General features: G+C 34.4%; 4 protein-coding genes across 8 annotated transcripts in view; 2 read left to right on the top strand and 2 right to left on the bottom strand.

Moving 5' to 3' along the window:
* LOC117239104 overlaps positions 1-25,264 on the top strand; it is a 281,294-nt gene that overhangs the window by 241,237 nt on the left and 14,793 nt on the right. The window lies entirely within an intron of this gene.
* LOC117239133 (lipase member H-like) lies at positions 962-4,717 on the top strand. The gene has a single exon (XM_033504471.1). The coding sequence runs from the start codon at positions 1,494-1,496 to the stop codon at positions 2,541-2,543; it is 1,050 nt and encodes a 349-aa protein (XP_033360362.1). The 5' UTR covers positions 962-1,493; the 3' UTR covers positions 2,544-4,717.
* On the bottom strand, positions 9,010-12,937 carry LOC117239136. Its single transcript, XM_033504486.1, has 7 exons — positions 12,757-12,937; positions 11,933-12,179; positions 11,491-11,594; positions 10,867-10,986; positions 10,622-10,771; positions 9,690-9,749; positions 9,010-9,321 (listed from the first exon to the last, which is right to left on the bottom strand). The coding sequence occupies exons 1-7, from the start codon at positions 12,884-12,886 to the stop codon at positions 9,146-9,148; spliced, it is 987 nt and encodes a 328-aa protein (XP_033360377.1). The 5' UTR covers positions 12,887-12,937; the 3' UTR covers positions 9,010-9,145.
* LOC117239118 lies at positions 15,545-23,475 on the bottom strand. Of its 3 annotated transcripts, XM_033504442.1 has the most exons (8): positions 23,327-23,433; positions 19,613-19,800; positions 17,978-18,224; positions 17,509-17,609; positions 17,200-17,316; positions 16,958-17,104; positions 16,510-16,569; positions 15,545-16,095 (listed from the first exon to the last, which is right to left on the bottom strand). In XM_033504442.1, exons 1-8 carry the CDS (start codon positions 23,371-23,373, stop codon positions 15,935-15,937), a joined length of 1,068 nt encoding a protein of 355 aa, XP_033360333.1. In that variant the 5' UTR covers positions 23,374-23,433; the 3' UTR covers positions 15,545-15,934. The 3 variants fall into 3 exon arrangements, with proteins under 3 accessions (XP_033360333.1, XP_033360340.1, XP_033360349.1); XM_033504449.1 differs by lacking the exons at positions 15,545-16,095; positions 16,510-16,569; positions 16,958-17,104; ... (2 more) ...; positions 17,978-18,224; positions 19,613-19,800 and adding exons at positions 20,463-20,712; positions 21,129-21,188; positions 21,510-21,659; ... (1 more) ...; positions 22,148-22,251; positions 22,633-22,882 and having other exon boundaries at positions 23,327-23,475; XM_033504458.1 differs by lacking the exons at positions 15,545-16,095; positions 16,510-16,569; positions 16,958-17,104; ... (2 more) ...; positions 17,978-18,224; positions 19,613-19,800 and adding exons at positions 20,463-20,712; positions 21,129-21,188; positions 21,510-21,659; ... (1 more) ...; positions 22,148-22,251; positions 22,633-22,887 and having other exon boundaries at positions 23,327-23,458.

Below are 25,264 nucleotides of genomic sequence, written 5' to 3'. Positions count from 1 at the left end.
AATATTGTACGTTATAACGATTGTGATCTGTAAATAATTAATCTGATCTCTCGAACCAAAAATTCCATCAGAAGGTAAAATGTGTTCTTTTTTTTTTAACGAGAATACAAGAACAAAAAGTTAAAATTTTTTAAATATCCGGAAACTTAAAATATTTGTTTTGATATTTCAAATGAAATATGAATTGTTGCTGGATATAATGTTCGAGTAACTGACTAAGAAGAACAATTTAACGCGACATACCATGTCAATTAGAGCAATTATAAGTTGATGTATGTATTTGTGTATGTATGTACTAGGATCGGGAGAACATGGTAGGTTCACGTGATTAACTTCAATGACACTGAAGATTGCCTTCAATGGCGCGCAAACTTCCTCTTATGTATTGTGAACAATAATTAACTAGATTTTATCAAGTAGATATGAACGTGAATCCAAAATTGTTTCCTTTCGCTGAAAATAATTGCTGCAATCCTAACAATTATTTCTTTGATATACGCTACTAAAGTAATGGATCTATTACTAAAAATTATTGAAGTAGGAAAGATAATTAAGAAAAAAACAAGATAAATGGACGACAAATTATAAGATTACACGCAGTCACGATAATAGATAACATAAAATAAAAAATAGGATTACGCCTAAATTAGGCTAAACGATTTTCTAATCATTCATACAATAAATAAATTAATAAAAAATTACTTCTTACAAGTAACGAATTTTATAAAAATATAATAAATTCTTCCTATTGGTTATATTTTCGTACAACTAATTATAATTTAACAATTTTATAACAACTTCGATGAAAATCGAAGAAAGTTCGAAGAACGATCGCCGAAAGCGCTGTCTGACTCATCGATTCACGGTTTCCATAACAACACTACGTTATCTACGAAATCACACGCGAGTGTCATCATCGATTTCCGTCGGCTGCGCTCCGCTTTCGGTCGCGCGCCTGCGCCAGTCATATCGACAGACTCGCGATTTGTTCACGTCGAATCTTCCGGCGTTGTTTCTACACCGTTACAGATTCCAGCTCGTAGACAATAGTCCCATTGAACACTGGGGCGTCGTTTCCCGTTATCGTTCTTTCCGCTGATCAATTTCGCGAATCGGTAGTCAGTGACGCTTCCAAAAAGCGCGAACACTAGCGTAGACTAATATCGGCAACAGCGTGCTTCAATTCGTCATCGGCTCGACCTTTGTCGAGGCAGTCGCGATCGAGCGGTGGCGGCGCGTCTATCGATCGTCACGTGCATACGTCGTCACAGCCAGGTAATTAGACGAGTCGGGTCTGGCATGCCCCTCTTTAAGAATTCAGAGCTCGTGCGGCCAGTGGTACGTGCTGATCGAGCGGAAAGTTTCCCTTGCGACTGGCTGACGCACGAACCGCTTGCTAGTTTCGTCTCGGCAGTCGAGTGAAACCGGCCCTAACGGCCGTCAGTCTTCAGTCTTGCCGGTGGAGGACCACTGGACCAGTCAACAGACTCAACATGGAACACCTGACAACGTGGAAAATGTTTTACGTTTGTGTATTGGCCATCTCTCTGATGGTTCGTCCGTCCACTGGCTCGCAAATGCAGCCGCTCGTCGTCAGCAACTCGTTGGACGAAGGTGTCGCCAAGGACTACTTTATAGGACCGTGTTTGGTGAACACGAATCAAACTTGCCCTGATAAAGAGGTGACGTTCTTCTTATACACGCAAAGAAATCCCGATGCGGGTCAGCAGATCATGGTCGACGAGAAGCGCTCGAATTTGAAACGAATCCATTTCGAACCCTCGAACCCTACCAAGATCCTGATACACGGTTACGATTCTGACATGGCACTGTCTTACCTAGTGGACGTGCGAAACGAATATCTGAAAACCTATGACTACAATGTGATAGCCATGGATTGGCATCGTCTAGCTACGGCACCCTGCTATCCCATCGTTGTGCAAAACGTGCCACACGTGGGCGATTGTTTGGCCCAGCTGGTGCAGAGACTGAGGGACGTGGGTGCGGACGATATCCACGTGATCGGCTTTAGTCTGGGTGCTCACGTGCCCGCGTTCGCGGCTAGAGCTCTCAGACCGTACAAGATGTCAAGGATAACGGGTTTAGATCCTGCCATGCCGTTGTTTGTCACCGTGGAGAATGATTACAAATTAGACCCATCGGACGCGGTCTTCGTCGATGTCTTTCATACGAACGCGTTCATTCAGGGCAAGGTGGAGATGAGCGGGCACATAGATTTCTATATGAACGGTGGGATCAACCAGCCAGGTTGTTGGGACAATTGGAAGCCTTTCGAGTGTGATCATCACAGATCCGTGATGTATTTCGCCGAGTCCATCAATTCGGATGTGGGTTTCTGGGGCTGGAAATGCGGAGGATTTTCTTTTTATCTGCTTGGCCTGTGTCCTCCCAGGTACCCGGCCGTTTTGGCTGGCGACAAGGTGGATAAGAAGAGCAGAGGCTTTCATCTGGTGAGAACGAACGGGCACAAACCGTACGCCATGGGAAATTTCAGCGTGAACCGGTTAGATATGTATACGTAAGGTCGACGAAGTGTCGAGCGTTACTGTCGCGAGATACAACTTGTACGATAAATCGAAGAATGTACGACGTGAGACTTTCGGATGCGATTCTGCTCTCTGATTGCGGAGCATAAAGAGGACACGTGCGTGAGACGAAGCGGTTGCTGCTGCAAGCGGGCACCAACGATGTGTCCCTCCGGCAAATTGTCACGGTGAGCGTGAGAGTTGACTGAAAAACGTGTTCCGTGTCAAGGTCAGGGTATCTCGAGCACCTGGTGCTCCGCTAATCGATACTGTGTTCGGTGTAGAGAAAGAAATGGGGCTAACCGGCTATAAGCCCGTTTAGGAGTTGATTCGTATCGATGACGCGCGCGAAACGGATGAACAAACTATCGGCTCGAAAGTTTCGATAAAACGAAATCTTCTCTGGGAAGATTAAACTTGGACATTTCGAAGCATTTCTCGGGCAAATTTTTGTGTGAAGTACATTAATATCAAACATCTTTTTACTTTCGCCAAAGTGATTAGGATCGTGGATTTGAACTTATATATCGTGGTTAGGGGATATCGGTTCGTTGCATCGGTTTGACGAATAAAAATCAGTGGTTTGATAGGAATTGTGAACATCGTTGTAAGCTTTTTACGTAACAATGTGCATCGAATGGATCTTTACGAGATATTATCCAACTTATATCTAATCTTACGTGTAACACGCGCAAAAGTTACAGCTACATTAGTGAGATTTATCGAAGAAACTTGATTTCGAAAATATATGCAAAATATATATTGAATATATGCAAATATAGAAGAATTTAATTTCAGCGTAACATATGTAAATTACATATGTAAAGGATTATAAATAAGCTGAATTTTATTAATATCGTTTGAAATATTGATAAACGAGTTGCACGTAATCTGTTATTTGTTGATAGAGGCGTAATCATTTAGCGAGATTTTGTATCTATATTTATGGATTGTCGTCGAAATAATGATACAAAAATATTATTTTGTATAAAATAAGAGAGGTTATTTATTCCTTATATCATTTACTTTGGATTCTCATATTTCAGTCATTTATTGTATTTATCATATCGAAAATTCTTTATTTTCATCCAGTGTTATTAATTGCTATCAATTTACTAAAATATTTAAAGCGATTAATAATATACGATTTATATTTATTTATTTGTTACATTTAACTTAGATCGTAAAATTACGTTATCATCGGAGATATTATTTTTGATACCAGAAAATTCCAAGGCAAACATTACGTCCGATAGTAATGATATGGCTGTTACTACAGAAAAATACGTATCGATTAAATGTAACTCGCATGAAACATAAAAATGATTTATTTGTTTATCTATTTACTGAATTTTCCTATGATCCTCTAAACTTTTCCAACGTAGTTCCACTCTCACCTTTATGAACAATTTTTCAAATTCTGTGAACAACGCACCTTTGATATAAAATTGAAGTATGGAAATACACGTGTTAATGAAAATTTGTTTATAATTGTCTAGAATTTTTGAAAACAGACAAATATGTGTGAGTGGAAAACGACTACGGGCTTTAGTGATATTTAAAGCGTTTGTGAATGTAATAATGCCTTAAGTGTATTGTAAATATATTATATTGTTTGCAATGCCTTCCTATAGTTCTGAATAATATCATAGGAAAAAATATAGGTGTAGATTGCATGATTTTATACATTTCAGTACTTTTGTATTAACACGTAAAATTATAATTATTATTCTTCTAGAATATTTCAAATTGATTTCTCAATAAAAAAAAAGGCAAATGATAAGAGATTACACAATTAAGAAGTTAATCTTATCAATAACCTGTTTTCATCTTTTCTACGGTAAAAAGTCTGTCTAGATGTAATTATATATCTGTGATCAGATTAATGATTAAATATCTATTTGATTCGGGAATTAGAGCAACATAGATTGCAATCTAATTAATTAGTGGTATTCTATATTGATTACGATTCTTCATATTGATATTATATTAATTCGAAAGTTCTCAAAAGGAATAGAAATACACGTAAAATGAAAAGATATTACCAAAGCTACTCGATAATTTATATAAATAATATTTGTAATAACGTTTAACATGTAATATCTATTTAAATTATGCGTAGCGTAATATTATATAAGTTTCATCGAAAATAAATGATGAATCAGAATTCAGCCACGTTTGATTTTTCAACAACTCCACTATTAAAAAATTAAAAATTCATTAGAATCGATACATTTTCAGTAAAGATTCTTCGCCAATGAAATATAAAATCATTGATCCATATCTAAAAAATACTGCAATCTTCTCGAATTAATAAATTGCTGTGTTATAAACATATTTTTTTATCTTCGAAAACTGTCTGGATATTCGAAAACACACTAATCGATAGACGACACAAAAAGCGGTGCAAGATAAGATTTCTATATTAGGAATATTCCAATTGTGACAATGCTTTAGTGAAGTCTAATTCCCACGATATAAAATCCATTAATAACAAATGACAATTGTTATCTTAGTCGAGTGACAAATCCAGACACGTTCTACTCGGTCATTTATTTCCTATCTACGTAACGTTGTACGGGGTGTCCCATTGTTTTTTCTGCAAAACCGTTCAAAAATATTTTCCTAATAATAAGAATTTTAAAAATGTCATATAAAACAAAAATTGATAAATGCGTTATTAACCTGTTAACTGGATCATCCCTTAACCAGAAACTTTTACTAACTTTTTACTAATTAAAAAATGTATTAATTAATCAAGACACGAAAAAGTCAACTCCAGTTATATTAATTATAACATAATTTATCATTAACGCGAATGAATTGACACGTAAAAGGATAGGAAATCCCCAAATGTAGTATTGTTTTTGAAAAAAAATAATCCGTATATTTAACTCGTTTTCCCTCTTTAAACAGTTAAACAATTGTTAACAGCAACACGAGTTATTGATCATTTTTCCTGCAATGTTTTATAATGTGGCGAATATCGAACGTTCGTACGATTCTAAAAAGAATTTATTACTTGAACAGAGTCCGGTGCAAAGACCTTAGAAGATCTAAAGGACCAGAAGCCTTACTGCATGATCCTGTTAGTTTCTTTAAAGCCGACTTTAAGACAAAACGGTTCGTCATGCTCTATAAGTCGCAGGTGAAACGTTTCAAGAGTCAAAGGCTGCGCGAGAGAGGCTTCGATTAATTTTGTCGCTTACATACCGGGGTCAGATTTCCTGATTATATTATGTTTATTAATGCCATTTTATGTAAATCAACGATAAGTATAATGCTCACTATCTTAACTTTAATAAGTTTTATATCGCGTGTTCTACAGCAAATTTATTACTACGATTAAATTAATGAAATTTGCTATTGCATATTAAAATAATTGAAACGAATGAATAAGTTCCAATTTAATCGTACTATTTGCAAACGCAGTAATAGTAACAATAGCGATAATTAACATACGTGTAATCTTAGAGTAGATTACAAGAATTAATATATTTAGCAAGTAAATATATTTACCAAGCTTTTCGAACGATTTTAAAATATAAGTATGTCATAAAAGTAAAATCAAATTTTATAGTAATAAACAAAAAGTGTATGGTGTCGAGTGCCAATTATGACTTTCCTTTAAATAATCTAATTGAAAATCTAACAATTTTTCTCTCTAAAGTAACATAAACCATTTCATTTGTACAGTGTTAGAACATTCAAATTGAATCATCACCAATTCGAATATTAAACAAACGGAAAGCACGTTTTGGAAGTTGGATTGTATCCAAACAATTCGTTAGTAACTAACGAGGCTCTCGTTAGCCGGTACGTGATGGCAAAGACTATAAGAACCGGCTCGAAAAAAAAAAGAGAAAGAATTCAGGACACCGACTAATTCATTAAAAAATCCGATTGTTACAAATTGAAATTACATAACATAGTTTAAGCAACAGGTAAAGGATTTTCATTTATTCTAAAACGAAAATAATTTAAAACTAGAAACTCTTTTTCTAAGGAAGATAATCCTAATTAGTTTTGAGTAATATTTCAGCAACTAAAATTATAAAGTTTACAAACAAAAATTGTATAAAGTATACAAATTCCAATATTCAATTCTAATATTGTATTTTAAATTAACGTTGTAATCTTCTACTTCTCGAATTTTTAACATTCATTGGTAACATCTCAAAAAATGTTGTTTCATACGTAAACTGTATACAGTTCGGGAAAATGGGATTAATCGATTAATTGTAGCTTGATAATAATAATTGTTTAAGGATGAATTATTAAGTAACCTACTTATTAAACGAGCTCAAGAATTAGATCGTGTATCTCTCGTCTATTTACAGTTATTTTTTCAAATTTTATCTTTATTTTCTGCAATCGTGACACACATCTGTATTACATCTCACATATCTATCTAGAAAATCTAGGTTATTTTCTCTTTTCAGTATATCTTTAAATGGAGCAAGATCCATCTACATATTGAAATCTCTCTGAATATTTTCTTCTGTAAAATACGCGATCGTTTGATCGAAAACTTACGGTATAACATTTTATATCAAAATGACGCACTCTGCAGTTTAAATTCACGTGGAAGATATCAGAATAGCATTGAAACTAGAAACAACGCGATGCAAGAATAGATTATGTAATCAAAAAGTTCGCGCGCGCACGTAAATAGCTGGTAAAAACGTCAGTTTGTACATAGAAGGTATTGTAATGTATTCAAATGCATGCAAATGCTGGCTTTGCTTGAAACGTGAATATCACTAAAAGTAGGTATAACAACATAATTACTTAAAGAGTGCACACATCGTGATGAAAAGAACTCGTATTAGGTGAAATTTCAGATATTTAAACGTAGTTATTCGCCAAAGCGGAGTGTAATCTATGCATTTGGATCTTGCTTTTCATCGGAAATGGTAAATTGTTAATCCAATCTTTGGGTAGTCGATCGGTTCAGATTCCTTTTTTTTTTTTTTTTTTTTTTTTATGAGAAATACAATTTTTCAACAGAAACAAAATTATTAAATCGACATACAATGTGGGTTTTTGTGGATTGTCGAGGAAAGTTTTCAAATTTTACTTGACATCTGTGAAACACCCTGTTTAATCCAGTTACATATAAAATATATAAAAATGCACAGAATAAAATAGTACGACAAACGTTCCAATATTTACTCCCGAGGAATGTGCACATTTCGTATCATTAATGCAACGTTTTTAGATCTGTTTATTTTTTCTAGTAACGTCATGTTACACGAGATCGTGCGACTCGAAATAAGCATGCTTCTGGTTCATTTAAATGAATGGGAAATTAGTAGGTCTGGAAAAGTGATAAAACGTTGTGTGTACCGCAGCGTAAGCTGCGAATTAAATTTTTTAAATGAACCACGATAAGTTCGCAGGTTTGTTCCTGGTATATCTGAGAATATTTGAAACGTTCTTATCAATGTGTTCAAACCGACTATTAGGTTTATGTATGCAAGATTTTTGTTACTTCTTGCGATTTGTTTATTTGTTTATTTCCTGTCCTGCTTATTCCCTTGTTAATTTCTATGAACATATAATTTATTTTTATCAGAGCACGATAGATAAAATATCGATAGCGACATACAAACAAGAAGAAAGAAAAAAGAAAACGAAAATTGGAAGTTCGTTTTCTCTTTCTTCGCGATAAAATGGTTTGTACCATGCTTTCGCGGATTATAAATTGAGAATCGTAAAATTTGACGGGGACACGAAAAATCTCGGTATTCAGTGCGATGTACCGCAATCTTCGGTAAATTATGACAGATTTATGAAACGCATAGTTGTCCGATATTCACTAAGATACTCGAAATTCCTTAAATTTTCTTCGATCGAGAAACTCGCCCAAGGTATTCGATGAATAACGTTCTTGGATTAAAAGTTGGGTGAATTATTTATATTGTAAGAGGTATATATATATATCTTTCTCTCTTATCTATGATTTAAAACTTCGTTCGAATGCGCGCGCGATACAAAGACTTAAGAAGCTTAAGAACTTTCTGAAATATGGTTTTCAAGATATAACACAGATTGATAGAAGGTGTTTCTCCAGGATGAAAAGATGGCTCCTTTAAAGAACAGAAAGTTTTTCAATTTCGAGCAATGAAATACCGGATAATCATATTAATTATGCAAACATTACAAGTTTATATCAAAGATGGCACGTCGCGTCGTAAAACGAGTCTTATTCTATCGTTTATTATCCTTTCGTTGTCAAAGATTGGTTGATAAACTGTATCATTAATAGACATAGTTATGATAATAAAGAAATGCAAATTTAATAAAGAAAGCAATTTATCACCAAATGCCACACGTTCCTTTCTTTCAGTAACAAAGTGTATTTAAAAAATTTCAACTGCTACGATTTAGTAAAATACAAATATAGCTTCTGGTAGATTATATCGATTTACGAGCTATTCTACTAATTATTGAAACGTTCTAATTTTTTAACTTACTAATGTATTTTATTTCACATCATAAAATCAACAAATTATTTAATCGCGATAGCTTTCCAAAATTAGTCAGATAACGATAACATGTTCAAGAACTAAAGCAGTTAGATGGATAGTTTACGTTTAAAAATTCTCTTCACTTCCATCATCTACTGGCACTGCCATTGACCTCTGACACGTTATAAATGGAGGCACCTCGCATTTACATTTCAAGTCAACCGTCCACATGTCGACCGGTTCCGGCTCAAATTCCTCACCTACGCGCTTCGTATCATTATAAAATCGGCACGTTTTGGTTTCTGTAAAAACCAATATAATAAAATTAACATCATTGATTGCATTCACATAATAACTTCACAGTAAAATAAGTGAAACGAGTACCAAATGCCAAGGAAGTGTCAACGAGCTGCGTTTAATTCTTTGATTTTTGCCAACAGCATTAAATAATCGTATTAAATGATCACCTCATGTCTATGCTATGAAATTCTACATCAGATCTGTCTGATATGAAAACTGAATGATAAACAGATTGGTCAAGTTCAAATTTCTATGATGATGATGAAATACGGAATCGATGAATCCTATTTGAATATCATTTCGAGAAATGCAGGTAGGGAAACATTAGAAATGACGTTACAGGTTGAAGCACATTCTCAAAGCCACTTACCTCCCATAGAAACCGACATAACGTTGTTAAATTCCTCGATATCGACGTTCTTTAAGTCCGCTGCAAAAACAAAATTAATTCTGTAACATAGATTTCTCTTACGAGGAAGTTTTCGAAATGAATAATTACTTGAGAAAGATAACTGTTGGAAGTTATAGTACTTTACCTCTTAATAACTGAAATAAGTACTATTCGTTCGGAAAATTTGGTATCGACCAGAAAAATGACGTCGAAGTCTGCCCATAAGCAGCTTTGAAAATGGGTACAAATGATACTTTTTTCTAATTATTTGTACATTTTGGCTTTTTTCTAAGTACATATAAGTGAAATAATTTTTGTTCACCATATACGATTTTATGTATCCACGTACGCTAATGTTTTTCTAATTTTTCTACTAATCTGGAAAATCTTACTTAATAGAAATTTTAATTAATAGAATGTTTCTCACTGTTTAAAATTTCAATTCATAACATACTTTCTCAATCTGCGTAATGATTCTAAAGCTTTATTTTTTAATTATAATTATTTTTTAATTACCCAAACGCAATTTCAGCATCTGGTAGGATAGAAAAATAAAAAAATGTTTCACGTCCACCATCGTAATTGAAACCCGAGCATTATCCCAATTCTAGTTATTACATTTGTTTGCATTTATCTTGAGAATTCCGAAAAGTAAACAAAAATTACGAAAATATATCATTCGTAACCATTTTCGGAGCTGCTTATGACGGACTTGGACGCTATCTCCCAAATTTTCCCAGTAAATGACACTCAGTTCAGTTATTAGACGGTAGCTAGTATTGTAACTTCCAAAATTCATTTTTTTTTTTACAACTAATTAGTCGTCTAGGAAACATTTTATAGAAAATTAATACTTCTGATACAGAGAACGGATTAAAGGATTAAACACGTGTTTCCAATTGTGAACTTACGGCCCATATATACAGGTTGATAGCAATGATATCTTGGTAACATAAGAAACAGAGGTAACCACTTGTCATGAACTTGGGCAGCAGCACTCGTGAACAGAGCAGAGCACGGATCACGGTTCAATTGCTGACAGTAAGGCTCGATATTCTCACCTAAAAGAACATTTAATTATGTTTCATTTTTTTACTGATAAATTAGATACCAATTACTTCGTTGCACACATTTCAGCTTTTCTTTCATGTTATACCTGTGTATCCCTCCATGCAGAGACACAACAACTTTGGATTAGCGTTTGGATAGAAAAACTCCCCGGCCTCATAAACTTTACCGTCAACGGTACAAGTTGTATTATCTGTTTCTTCCATATCTAAAAAACACAACCAAAATCAGAGATCTTTACATTCCGTCTTTTCAGTGATATTCATAAGAATATGAATTTGCATAAGTATCCGCAGTGCAACTATTCTACTGCTGCAGCGGTTCGTAACCTTTTGTTTATCATTGACCCCCTGTAAATGATTCTTTGTTATCAAAATCTCAATCCGTAACGTGCCAAATGCACATGTATATTTAAAACACTCGTCAATTGCACATTAACAACTATCAAATTCATAGAGAAGAGTTCTATTACGAGTAAATGTACACGCCAAATACTTTTTATTCGAATAAAACAGCAACAATTTGCATGTGTGAGAACTTCATGGCCACGAGTTGAGAACCGCTGTCCTGCTTCATTATTCAAAGAAAATAGAATTTGCTTTTAAACAACGACCAGCATAAAATGGATTACAAATTATGTTAATATCGATACTTCTGAACATATTTGATCTTTCTTATTACAATCTTAATTTATTGTATTTAGTTTACTCACCGCAAAATGGATCTCCGCAACAAAGACCATGCGTTCTTCTGTACAAACAACCCTTTTCCTCGGTACTATTACAATCGTTTAATCTCTCGCATTCGAAAAAGGCACTGCTCACACAATAAAAGTATTCTTTTAGTTCCAGTAATGCGTGTTCATGGATTTTCAAATGATAATGTATTCACAAACAATTTTTGTCATAGTTCGAATACTCTCATAACTTGCGGTGTGTAACCATTAAAAGTACTAATACATATACAGATCCCAACAGAATATATTTATAGTGTGAATAACATCGTGGATTTTCCGAATAACCCAATACAAAGATCGAATTATTATATCTGATAAACAGGATTATGAAGGATTAGATTCGATTCAGATTTATTTGATGTACATTGAACTTGAACCAATCACTGATCGTTAGGATCGCCAAAGCTAATGTACTTACGTATCTCTGAACATCGTACATGTGCAATTCCTGTCGCAAGGATTGCTATCCTCAGGTCTCAACGTCTCTCCGACACTGTATTCGTTGCCATTCACATAGCATTTATCCCGTGACAAATTGTTCAGATGACTGCAATTGTATGCTTCCGCACAACAGTCGTTGGGATTCGCGTAAATAGGAGTACAGCCAATCCCCTTGTAATATCTCACAATCAGTTCACCGGGACAATTTACTTCATTGCAGTTCTCTTTATCAATGAAACATGAACATTTATCATGAAAGTGAACGAAATAATTAGAAGAAGTTCACTGATTTGCGCAGCGTATTTTACTTTATAAAAGTAATACGTATAAAGTATACTTAGCATAGGAATTTAATAGCTTCTCACATTTTTTATAAAACGATGCAGTTAAATCGATGAAAATTTGTCGTTTTACTCGAACGAAATACACAAATAGGCAAAATCGTATCATCTATGCAGACGTGTTATGTGAAACTTTTCGCACAGTGCGCTATATATAAGTTTCAATTCACATTTCAAGTATTTACACGAACCTCCTGTATATTTTCATCGGACGATGTAAAGTAACGATTTATATAACACGATAAAAAAAGCGTAAAACTATCTTGCGCAGAAATCACACATTTTTCAAACAATATTCCTGCGCGCAAGAATAAATTATCGTTCTATATTTTGCATATGAGAAGAATACCGTACAAGAACCAAGATACACCGTTGCTGGCCGACATAAGAATCAAACCATCATAATAACCATAGGTACGAAGTATATCGCTAAGATACATTTCGTAAATAAATTTCTTACCTTCTCCTGTCACTTGAACAGCTACTAGGAACATCAGAAGAACGCATTTTCCAATGATTGAACGCGAATTATTACCGAGCCCGGCCATCTTCAGATCGTGAACTCTACACGCGTATTCTCCTGGCACCATCGCTGCCCGCCTTTTATATGCAGCTTCGACGTGAATAAATAGCTGAAATAGCTGGTACTATGGAAGGGAGTGGATATTACCTAAGTCAGCATTCTTCTTAATGAGCTGAAGAACTTGTTATTACTGTTAATCAACTGAATTACGTCACAAAATATTAGATAAATGAAAATAAAACGTTTATCATCGAAGAAAGTAATGCAGACTTACACAGAAATTTTTAGTCACAGTCAGAATAGGATAGTGGTGGTAATTATGCCTGTAGAGCGTTGCGCACTTCACGGATGTCAAGGATTTTCGAGTGTATTGTTAATGTCGGAGTCCAAAGTAAATGTGTCGATCGCACGCTTCAACTTGTTACGGACTTGGTTGTTCTTCGTTAATATTCATACACATTACGTACATCATGACAACACTGATGAAGGAATATATTAAAAATTCTTCGACGAATGACCTGAAATATTCACGCATGTGTATTGATAATTTTTTACCAATTTTTAAGAAGTGGTCTTGTGTATCAACAACGAGGGTAACTTGCACACGTTTTCTACATTACCAAACCAAGTCAACATAGTTGTTCCAAGTTCCCTACGTTGTCTATATTCATCGTCCGATTAGCGTGTCGTCACGTTTTGTCTTCTCTGTAATGGAATTACCATCGTTAAATGTGTCGTTAGTAAAGTACATTAAGCGCGTGTCTAATAAACGAGGAAGAAAATTGGTAAGAACCAATCGAATTTCATTCTATATCTGGATTTTTGCCGAAAAGAGTATTAATTTCATTGATGATACGAATTTGATTGGCAAGATTATACGAAAAGATTCGCTATGAAATTTTACTTGAAACATCTATCTAATACGAAAATTGTACGGTAAACAGATTCTTCAGTAAACGGATTTGTCAGTAAACAAATTGCGCAACATAGACCATGCGTTCTTCCGTATAGATTTTTCTCCAGTAGATTTGTTCTTATGGGTATATTTTCAAGCCATTGTTTACGACAAAACAGCAAACTTTATGGAAGAACTTCGAGATAAAATAATACGTGCATGTAGAGAAGTAAATCCACCAAGTTTATTTGCTTCTACACATCGAAATCATTTTATTTACTGAAAGGCGCGAGAAGCGTCGTGTTATTTAAACACTTATTATAAACACAAATAAACGTACGACGGATACGAGATCCAATGTACAATTCCATGTAAAAATGTTGAAGTGACTCTTTGATAATTTCTACTATTACAATTTGTTGACAACGCTAACGTTATGATAAACATCTGACTTAACGTCGTATTACATCAAATTTCCTTGATATTCGCGTAAATAGAAATTCTGACAATCGGATGGCTTATAATGTCTAACAATCAGTGGATCGGGACATTTTGTTTCATTGCGATCCTCTTTATGAACGAAACGTGTCCGAAGTGGACAATAATTTTAGAAGAAATTCACAAAAAAGGTGAAACAAAGAGAATAAAAATCTTTGTGTATCTGTTAAACAATAGCGTATATAAAAGATACTTAGAAGAAAGATTCATGAAAATTACTTGTTTAGGTAAAACAATACCACGCTACCATTTCAAAGTCATTTGAAATTTCCGTCACGTTGCAAATACTTGTAAAATCTTGTTATAAATGGAAGCACGTAAATGTGTACGTGAAACTTATCGCGCAGTGTAACATTTTCCATTTCATCAAACAACGCCTTATCAATTATGAAATATTTACACGAACCTTGTGTCTATTTTCATGAAACGATGTATTAAAATAACATGGTAATCAAGTATGTACAATCGTGTGGAAAAACCTAGCAAATTCGTTATTTGTGTATATTACGTATACGCAATTATAATCATAAACAGTCTGTTCAATTTATTTGGAAATGTTCGAATATCTCGGAAGGAGAGATTAAAAATATCTTATTATCTTACGACAAGCAGAAATTTCGTAGTAAAATCCGTTTGCAGCGAATTCAATTTTCATAACTCGTATCAGTGAGAATTACTTTCAGGATCGACGTGCATCGATATATTGTTCTTTCATATAATATTTTGACACGAATTCTTTATAACTGTATGAGTTACAGAACAGATGAGTTACAGAAATGAAAAACAAGAAAAGTATGAAACTAAAATTATCATATTATATTATATTATTTAATATATGGAAAGAATATGCTCAAAGTACCTAGGTACCTCCCTGCTGGGGGGGTACAACTTAAGGGTTAAGTCATTAAGGTAATCGATGGTACCAAGTATATCAGCGAGATAATTTTCCTAAATAAACTTCTTACTTCGTGAATTATTTTCGAGCCCAGCCATCGTTAGATCATGCACTCTGCACACGTATTCTCTTATCGCGATCGTCTTTCGTCTTTTGTATGGAGCTTCGACAGTGGATGAATATCACGAATAGATGGAACCGTGGAACAGAGATATTACCTAGACCAGTATATTTTTTATGAGATAAAGGACTGTTTAGTCTACTTATTCAACTAAAATATGTTATAGAATATTGTGTTAAATGAATGCTTATCAGTGGATAAAATGTTTATCAGTGAAGGAAATAGCGCATGCTTGTATAGAAATGTTTAATCACTATCAGGCTGGGATTGTGTTGGTAATTATGCAGAGTATGGCGCACCACGCGGATTTCTACGATTTTGGAGTCTCTGTTTGAGGTAATGGATTTATTACGTGCGTTGTTGTTCTTTGACGACATTAATACAGATTAGATACCATTAATGAATTAAAAATTCTTGAATGAATGAGTATGAAGCATCTATATCGGTAATTTATTAAGAAAAAAAATTTCAGCTGCTACGATTTAGTAAAATCAACAGCTTTTGGTAGATTATATCGATTTACCAGCTATTCTACTAATCACTGAAACGTTCTAATTTTTTAACTTACTAATGCGTTTTATTTCACATCATAAAATCAACAAATTATTTAAACGCGATAGCTTTCGAAAATTAGCCAGATAACGATAACATGTCCAAGAACTAAAGCAGTTAGATAGATAGTTTACGTTTAAAAATGATCTCGACTTTAGTCTTCTTCTGACGATGCTGTTGTCATGTAGCACGTCAAATATGGAGGCACCTCGCAAACGCATTTCATGCCGGCAGACCAAACCTCGATTGGTTGTTCATTGCTCAATTCCTCGCCTATGTGCAGCATCAGATTACCGTGCCGGCACATTACCTTTCCTGTAAGATCAATATGATGGAATTGGTATCGTTAATTGTCTTGTTAGTAAAGTAAATTAGGCGAGTATCTAAATGATCATGGAAGGATACTGAATAGGATAGATCGAGTTTTCTTCTTTTCCTGGATTTTCGCCGACGATGGTATTAAACGTTCGTACTGAATGATCAGCTGATTATTTTACAATGATGACTTTATTGACGAGATTACGCGAAAAGATTAGCTATGAACTCCTATATAGAACTTGCTTCACATTGAAACTGAAAGGTAGATAGATCAGTCAAATTAAAACTTTTATAATGATAAACTAGAGAATTAGTGAATCTTATTATATAATGTTATTTTGAGAATTTCAAATAAGGAAGCATGAAAGATAATGTTACACGTTGAAGCACATTATTTTCAACGTCGCGTACCTTCTGCAGGGACTGATGTAGTGCTGTCATGTTTAGAAATAACGGAGTCGTTTGGACTTGCTGCAAAAACAAAATTAATTCTAGAAATACATTTATCATAGGGAAAATTAATGTTTCTTTCAGAAAATAACGATTTAACTCTGTCGTGGTACTTGAATTTTTGCATCTTAATTTAGGTTTCCTATGAATCGATAAAAAGACTTTTCGTTTCACATCAATTTGATTTAAAACGTTCTCTAACGATAGAGAGATAAGACTCGGTCGAAAATGAAATTAAAAGGAGACTTTAAAAATATGCTTGTTAAGGAGACTTTTAAATAATGCTTTAAAAATATTGTTAATTTACTCTAGCTTAAGATTTATGAAATTTTCTAACATTACAAAGACATGATTGGGTAAAAAATAATCGACCAAAACGTAGAAGGCTGAAAAACACGTGACCACTTACGATATCTATAAAAGGTTATAGGACAAAAATGATTAAACAGGAAAAACACAGGTATTGACTTGTCATGAACTTGGACAGCAGCTACATCGAACAGAGCAGAGCACGGATCACGGTTCAGTTGCTGACAGAAAGGCTCGATATTCTGACCTAAACGAAAATTTAATTATATCTCATTTTTTTACTGATAAATTAGATACCAATTACTTCGTTACACACATTTCAGCTTTTCTTTCATATTATACCTGTGTATCCCTCCATGCAAAGACACAACAACTTTGGATTAGCGTTTGGATAGAAGAATTCCCCGGCCTTATAAACTTTACCATCGACGTTACAAGTTGTATTATCTCCTTCTTCATCTAGAAAACGCAATCAGAACCATAGATCTTTATATTCCATCTTTTCAGTGATATTCATAAGAATATGAATTTACATGAATATTCACAGTCTAACAATCATATTACTGAATTACTTAAAGAAAATTGGGCGTGCTTTTAAATGTAGATATTTTCCTTGTCGCAATCGTAATTTATTGTGTTTAATTTACTCACTGCAAAATGGAAATCCACAACAAAGACCATGTATCCTCCTGTATGAACATCTTTCCTCTATACCAAAACAACTTCTTAATTGCTCGCATTGGAAAAAGGCACTGTTCACACAATAAAAATATTCTTTTAGTTAATCTTATTTAGTTCCAGTAATACGTGTTCATGAAATTTCAAATGATTCCCACAAGACATATCAAATATATTCATAAATGATTTTTGTCATAATTCGAATGCTCATGACTTGCGGTATGTAACCATTAAAAGTACTAATACATATACAGATCCCAACAGAATATATTGATAGCGTGAATAACGTTGTGAATTGTCCGAATCACTCGATACAAAAGTTGAACTACTATGTCTTATGAGCAAGGCCGTATGAAGGATTAGATTTGATTTGGATCTGTCTGCGCGTATTGAACTTGCACCCAATAGTAATTGTTACGATCATCAAAGCTAATGTACTTACGTATTTTCGAACTGTGTACACATACAATTCCTGTCGCAAGGATTGCTGTCCTCGGGATTCAGCATCTCCCCGACACTGTATTCGTGGCCATTCACATAGCATTTATCCCGTGACAAATTGTCCAGGTGACTACAATCGTATGCTTCCGCGCAACAGTCGTTAGGATTCGCGTAAATAGGAGTACAGCCAATCCCCTTGTAATGTCTCACAATCAATTGACCAGGACAATTTGCTTCATTGCAGTCCTCTTTATTAACGAACCATGACCAGAGTAAGCGAAATAATTACCAGGAATTCATTGATTCGCGCAGGTGAAAAATGTTACAGCAAACAAAATAAAACTCCTTATACATATATATCTTTTAAACAATAATATACAAGTAAAATACTAAGAATAAAAATTTACTGGGTTTCCGTGTTGTATAGAGTGGTAAAATTAAAATAAAAAATAAAATTAGATAAAATTAACAGAAATCTCTGTCACGCCAAAGAGCGTAGAATCTTACTGTAAATGTATACATATATATGTACACGTATGTTAGCTTTATGGCACAATGCGATAGAATGGAACTTCGTTTATGTGAACTTTATTTATGTAATCGAAATTTTAGTAGTGCCTGATTAATTGAACTTTATCTGAGATCCTATTATCTGAATTGCCGTAAATGAAAATTCGCTTATTTGAACGTCTAACAATAAGATGAAAAACAAGGAAAGAAGATATACTACGTTCCTTGTTTTTGTTTTCCTTGTCTTATATACTGCAGTTTTAATTAAAAACTGCATCGGTTAATGTATAAAAAGATCACCTTGAAATCTAAGGTACGTCCACTGAGATAAAATTTTCAACCATCGAAAGATAGAGCTCTTGAAACGAAGTAAATTGTACTTGAAATGTTTTGTCGAATAATGAATAGTTTACGAGATAATAATGCGTGGGTAGATTTAAACGAGGCACTCTGCATTTGAGAGTAAATGTTCCGTGGAATCCTCATGTATGAACATGAACTGCTGCTATTAATTGAACGAAAAATCGTAGGTGGTGAGGACGTACTTCTTCGACAAATTCGTATATCTACTGTATCAAACTTATTTTAATTTACACATGCATTTTGACCGTTCTCTGAACGACATGTTATCAGTTATCGAGTATTTATGCGAACCTCTTGTATATTTTCATCGAATTATGTAAGATAACATGATAATCAAGTGCAAACGATCATGTGCTAAAGTCTCGTAAATTCGTTATTTCTACGTATTATGCGTACGCGATTATAACGAAGTACAAGCGTGTTCGTTTTATTTACAAATATGCGAATCTCTTGGAAACTACGAGTGAAATGATCAACATCTTTTGCTACATAACGACAAGATAAATCGTAGTCAAATTTGATTGCAATGAAATTCATAACAGTAGCAATTAATTTCAAAATCGATCTACTACATCGATTTACTACAAAATAGAAAACTACCAGTTTCGGAGAAATATGATATTAAAATTATCGTTCTATATTTCGTGTGTGGAAAGAACTCGCTCAAAGTATCCCGTTGCTAGGCAATATATAAGTCTTAAATCATTATGACAATCAGTGGTACGAAGTGTATCAGATTATTTTTTATAAATAAACCTCTTACCTTGTCCTGTCACTTGAACAATTATTAGGAACATCAGAAGAACGCATTTTCCAATGATTGAACTTGAATTATTATCGAATACAGCCATCGTCAGATCGTGAACTCCGTACGCGTATTCTCCCGTCACCACCGCCTTCCGTCTTTTATATGTAGCTTTGGCCGTGAATGTATACCAGGAATAGCTCGAACTATGGAAGGGAGTGGATATTACCGCGGTCGACGTTCTTTTCCATAAACTTAAGAAGTAGTTGTTATAGTTAATCAACTGAAACGCGTCACTGAATATTAGATAAAGAAAAATAAAATGTTTATCAGCGAAAGTAGTAAGACAGTCTTACACAGAAATTTGTAATCACAGCCAGGTAAGAATTGTGTTGGTAAATACATGTATAGAATGTGACGCACCTCATGAATTTCAATGATTTTGGAGTCTGTTTTCGAGGTCGACGTCCAAAATAATTACGTCGATCGCACGCTTGAACTTGTTACGTACGTTGTTGTTCTTTGGCAACGTTAATACACATTACATTATCACGCTACCAATAGCGGAGTGCATTGAACATTCTTGAATAATTGATCTCAAGTATTTATATTGGTAATTTATTACCAAACACCGTACGCTCATTGTGGAGGGAAGGGATTTTTAAAAATGTCAGTTTCCTTGATTTATTCAAATACACAAGCCTTTGATAAAGTATGTCGATCTATGAATCATTCCAATAAACCATTGGAACGTCCTAATTTTCTACTAAACTAAAGCATCTTACTTCACGTTATAACATCTGCACGTTATTCAAATACGATTCATTACAGAATATTGGACGAATGACAGTAAAAAATAATTCAGTGATTAAAATAATAATACGTACATACATACGTATATGCATATATACATATATATTTATTTTTCGTTTGGCAATTCTATAGATCACTAACAAAATGAAACACTTGCTCTTGAACTTTCTTACACGTCACAACTGGAGGCACTTCGCACACGCATGTTACAAGGGGATGATTAACCATGTGATTTGATGGTTGGTCCAAGCTCAATTCGTCGCCTATGTGCATCATAACATTACCATGCCGGCACATTCTGTTTCCTGTGAGAGTAATATGATAGAATTACTATCGTTAACTATCTTGTTTATCGCAGGTTTTACGATAGTAAGTTAGCTGTTGAACTGTTTTAATTATTAAACGTTTTCTGTTTCAATCGTTAGCTGCCAGATTAACAAATTATAATTGCACATAGAACAGTATATTTATTGATATGTATTTTTGTATTTTCTGTCCGCGAAACTAATTAATCCAAATAAATAATTTAGTAAATAATAAAAATTTGTCCCTTCGTTTATTACGTTTCAGTTCAAATAGTTCTATTTCGATAAGCCCAAAAACATCTTCGATTATGTCTCGTACAGAATTCGAAGTAAATTTAACATATTCTGATCAGTATTCAGAACCTCTGGAATTGTTATGTTACAAGTTAAAACACATTACTCTCAACGTCACGTACCTTTCTCAGAAACGGACGAAGTGCTGTCGTGTTTACGAATAATGGCGTCGCTTGATTCCGCTACGAAAACACAGTTAATACTATAAAGTACATTTCTTTTAAAGGAAATTAATACTTCCTCCCGAAAATAACGATTTAACTCTGGCGCGATATTTGAATTTTTCTATCCGAGTCTCAGGTCTCGTGTCAATCGAGACTTGAAGAAAATTTGATAAAAATGAATTTGAAAAAAGATTGTTAATGTTATCAATTGATTTTAATCAAACGTTCACCATGTTATCCTCAGACTTGTGAAATCTTCTATCTTTAGGAAAACATAATTCGATAAAAAATCCAAAAACCGTCGAAGGGTTAAACACGTGTTTCTTATTGTGAACTTACGGTATCTGTAAAAAGGTATTGGACAAATAAAATTTGCACGCGTAAACCAAATGGGTGTATATTTGTCATGAACTTTGTCAGCATCATCCGCGAACATAGGAGAGCAAGGATCATGCTTCATTTCTTGACAGAAGGGCTCGATATTTTCACCTAAAACAGAATATAAATAAATTCAATTTCTGAATTATACAGCAAATATCAATTACTTTATCATAGACATTTTAATTTCTCGTTCATATTATACCTGTGTATCCATCCAAGCAGACACACATCAGTTCCGGATTAGAGTTTGGATTGAAGAACTGTCCGGCCCGATATACTTTTCCGTCAACATTACAAATCGCATCTGATTTTCCTATATCTATGATAAAAAAATACAGTCAAAGCTACATAATAACTCCGTAGCTTCCATCTTGTCAATTATATTCGTGATAATATAAATTTGCATAAATATTTGTATTATATCCGACATGTTATACTATTAAATTATCCAAAGAAAACAGGGCTTGCTTCTAACATTAAACAATAATTTGTGGAAAACGAATTATACTTTTGAGATAATGTAAAGTACCCAATACTCTCAAAATTGTTTAATCTCTCTCATCACAATCCTAATTTATTGAATTTTCTTTACTCACCACAAAATGGATCATCGCAACAAATACCATGGATCCTTCTGTACAAACAACTTTCTTCTTCTGCACGATCGCAAGTTTTTCTCTTCGCACATGCGAAATTGGCACTGTTCACGCAATAAAAATAACCTTTTTGTTAATTTCAACGCGTGTTGATAAAGAGAATAATTCGTATAAGACACATAGCATATTCATAAAGGACTTCTGTAAAAGTTTGAATCCTTTTACGCGCTACTACGTATAATTTATACGTAGTACTATATAGTCGTCGAATACTAATACATAGAAAGATTCCAACAGAATATACCGATATCGATATTGTGAAAAACATTACGGGTTTTGTCAATCACCCAGTACAAAGATTGAAATACTATATCTTGTGAGAACGACTATGCTAAGTTAGATGCGATTCGGATTTATCGCTACATATTCAACTTTAATCCATCACTAATTGCTACGATCGTCGAAGCTAAAATGTAAGTATTTACTCATTGTTGGAGTGTGTACACGTGCAATTCCTGTCGCAAGGATTGCTATCCTCAGGTCTCAACGTCTCTCCGACACTGTATTCGTGGCCATTCACATAGCATTTATCCCGTGACCAATTGTCCAGGTGACTGCAATCGTACGCTTCCGCGCAATTGTCGTTGGGATTCACGTAAATAGGAGTGCAACCAAGCGCCTTGTAATATCTCAGAGGACCGGGACACTTTATCTCGCTGCTGTTCTCTTCGGAAACTAAACTTCGCCAAGATGAACGATACGATTACGAGAAACTCGCCGGTTCACTATGGTAAAAACTAGTGAAATGAGCAGAGTAAGAATCCCAACATACCATTCCGAGCAATAATAAATATAAAAGAATCGCATATTTAATAAAAATTTCATCTTTTGCGCTGTATAAATCGATCCGATGAAATTAATGGAAATTTCTTATTTAAATAAAAAGACGCTTTAAAAGACTTTTAATTCCCTGTTGCGTGGAACAGGTATCTCGTTGCTTGACAGCGTAAGGGTTAATAATAACCAAGTTAATGATAACTACTTAAGTTATAATGGAGATCAATAGTTTAAGCGTATTACCAAGCAACTCTTTGCAAGTGCTATGTAACCCTCTGTGAAGAGCGTTTAGGGCTTAATAAATGTACTTAATAAAAGAGCCTTTGAAGATAAACTCCTTACCTTGTCCTGTTACTTGAACGGCGATTAAGAACGTCAGAAGAACACATGTTTGAATGATCGAATACCGTTTATTACCGAGCCCTGCCATCGTCAAATCGTGAACTTTGCACAAAGTCTAATGCGATCGTCTTTCGTCTTTTATATGTAGTTCTGATCGCGAATGTATAGCAGGAATAGCTGGAACTCTGGAAGGGAGTGGGGTTACCTAGGTCAGCGTTCTTCTCAATGGACTTAAGAACTAATCATTATGGTTTATCAACTGAAATACGTCGTTGTATTTATATTCGAAATGAAAATAAAATTGTTTATCAATGAAAAGTGTCAGGCAGACTTGTACAAAAATTGTTAATCGCTATCAGGTTAAGATTGTATTGGTAATTACGTAGGATGTGGTGGAAATCGGAAATCGAAACAGTTTCGGATTAGATCGTGGGCTGAAGTACTGTCCGGCAACATAAACTCGTCGTCGATGCTACAAATCGCACGTGGTTCTATCTTTAGAAACACAATGAAAACCAGGAAACTTTCTAAGTTTCGTCTTTTCAATTACATTCGTAAAAGTATTAGGTTGTCCGAAAAGCTTCTTTCGTTTTATAAGGAAATAATAGACGCACAATGTTTTTTGTTTTATACTAGTTTCTTGAATTATGCACGAACGTAATAATAGAAATATAACGAAATGGATCATACCTAATTCAATAAAATAATATAAAACAGAAATTTTTGTTCATCTATTATCACCTTATGAAACGAAAGAAACTTTTGGACAACCTAATATAAATTCACATAAATACCCGTAACCTAACAGTCATGTAGTATCAGTCATGTAGTAGTCATGTGTATGTAGTAGAAAGCCTAAATGCCGACAAGCCCATCAATGTATCGTCACTCCTTCAATCGAATAGTTACGTGGAAAAAGGCCTACGTGGCCCTGGCCACGAACGGTTGCGGAACACGTGCGTGATGGGGCTATGAGAAAAGACAAAGGGATGCTAAGGAAGAAAAACGAATTAGCAGTCAGTGTGAGTTGAGAAATCAGGGAGTCTGAATTGCGTTGTCGAGAGAGTGTGGTCCGCGTGAAAGAGAGCGTTGGAACCGCGGTGACGAGAGTTGTGAATTATCTATTTAGTTGTTTTACTTATAGCACGTTATTGTATTTAGTTCACGTTAAATAACCATCGTTTCCTGCTTAATCCATTTTAAATAAACTAATAAATAAAATCCTATAGTCATAGATGCCACTCTTAATCAGGTCTTAACACATTTTCAGTTTCCAACAGAATATATTGATATTACGTGAAGAACGTTACAAGTTTTCCGAATCATTCAGTAGAAAAATTGAATTAATTCTATCTCACGAGCAGGACTATGAAGGATTAGATTTGATTCGGATCTGTTTGTACGTATCGAACGTCAACCCATCACTAATTGTTACGATCATCGAAGTTGATGTACTTACGTATCTCTGTGCTGCGTACACGTACAATTTCTGTCGCAACCGTTTGTTGTTTTCCAACGATTTAACATCTCCTCGATGCTATACTCGTTGCCATTCACATAGCATTTATCCCGTGATAAATTGTCCAGGTGACAGCAATCGCATGATTGCGCGCATCTGTCGTTGAGATTCGCTCGGACAGCAGTACAACCGACCGCCTTGTACCATCCCGGAGGAGAAGAACATTTTGTTTCACTGTAGTTCTCTGTCGAAACGGAACGTGGCTAAAATATATCAAACGATTTCGACAAATTCACAATTCGTAAAAAGTACTAAGCAGAATAAAAATGCCGATATACCATTGAAACAAGGATACATACATATAAGAATATTTACGATTAAGATGTAATTTTCTATTCTGGACAAAATGATGCAATAAAATAGATGAAAATTGTTTTGCGTAAATCGAAATTGATGAAAATACTCGTTTAAATAAAGGA

This window comes from Bombus vosnesenskii, unplaced genomic scaffold (genome assembly GCF_011952255.1).
Source record: "Bombus vosnesenskii isolate JDL3184/JDL3185 unplaced genomic scaffold, Bvos_JDL3184-5_v1.1 scf7180000013264, whole genome shotgun sequence".
NCBI classification, from domain to species: domain Eukaryota; kingdom Metazoa; phylum Arthropoda; class Insecta; order Hymenoptera; family Apidae; genus Bombus; species Bombus vosnesenskii.
Note: the sequence above shows the minus strand (reverse complement) of the source record. Positions and strands in the feature narration are given on the sequence as shown.

Coding starts and splice junctions, on each gene's coding strand:
- LOC117239133 (XM_033504471.1), top strand. CDS start 1,494: ATGGAACACCTGACAACGTGGAAAATGTTTTACGTTTGTGTATTGGCC.
- LOC117239136 (XM_033504486.1), bottom strand. CDS start 12,886: ATGGTGCCAGGAGAATACGCGTGTAGAGTTCACGATCTGAAGATGGCC. Junction 12,180..12,756: donor TGTTCAAGTGACAGGAGAAG/GTAAGAAATTTA, acceptor TCATTGATAAAG/AGAACTGCAATGAAGTAAAT. Junction 10,772..10,866: donor CTGCATGGAGGGATACACAG/GTATAACATGAA, acceptor ATGTTCTTTTAG/GTGAGAATATCGAGCCTTAC.
- LOC117239118 (XM_033504442.1), bottom strand. CDS start 23,373: ATGTGTTCTTCTGACGTTCTTAATCGCCGTTCAAGTAACAGGACAAG. Junction 19,801..23,326: donor CGTTCAAGTAACAGGACAAG/GTAAGGAGTTTA, acceptor TCCCTTCCATAG/TTCGAGCTATTCCTGGTATA. Junction 17,105..17,199: donor TTGCATGGAGGGATACACAG/GTATAATATGAA, acceptor ATTTTCGTTTAG/GTCAGAATATCGAGCCTTTC.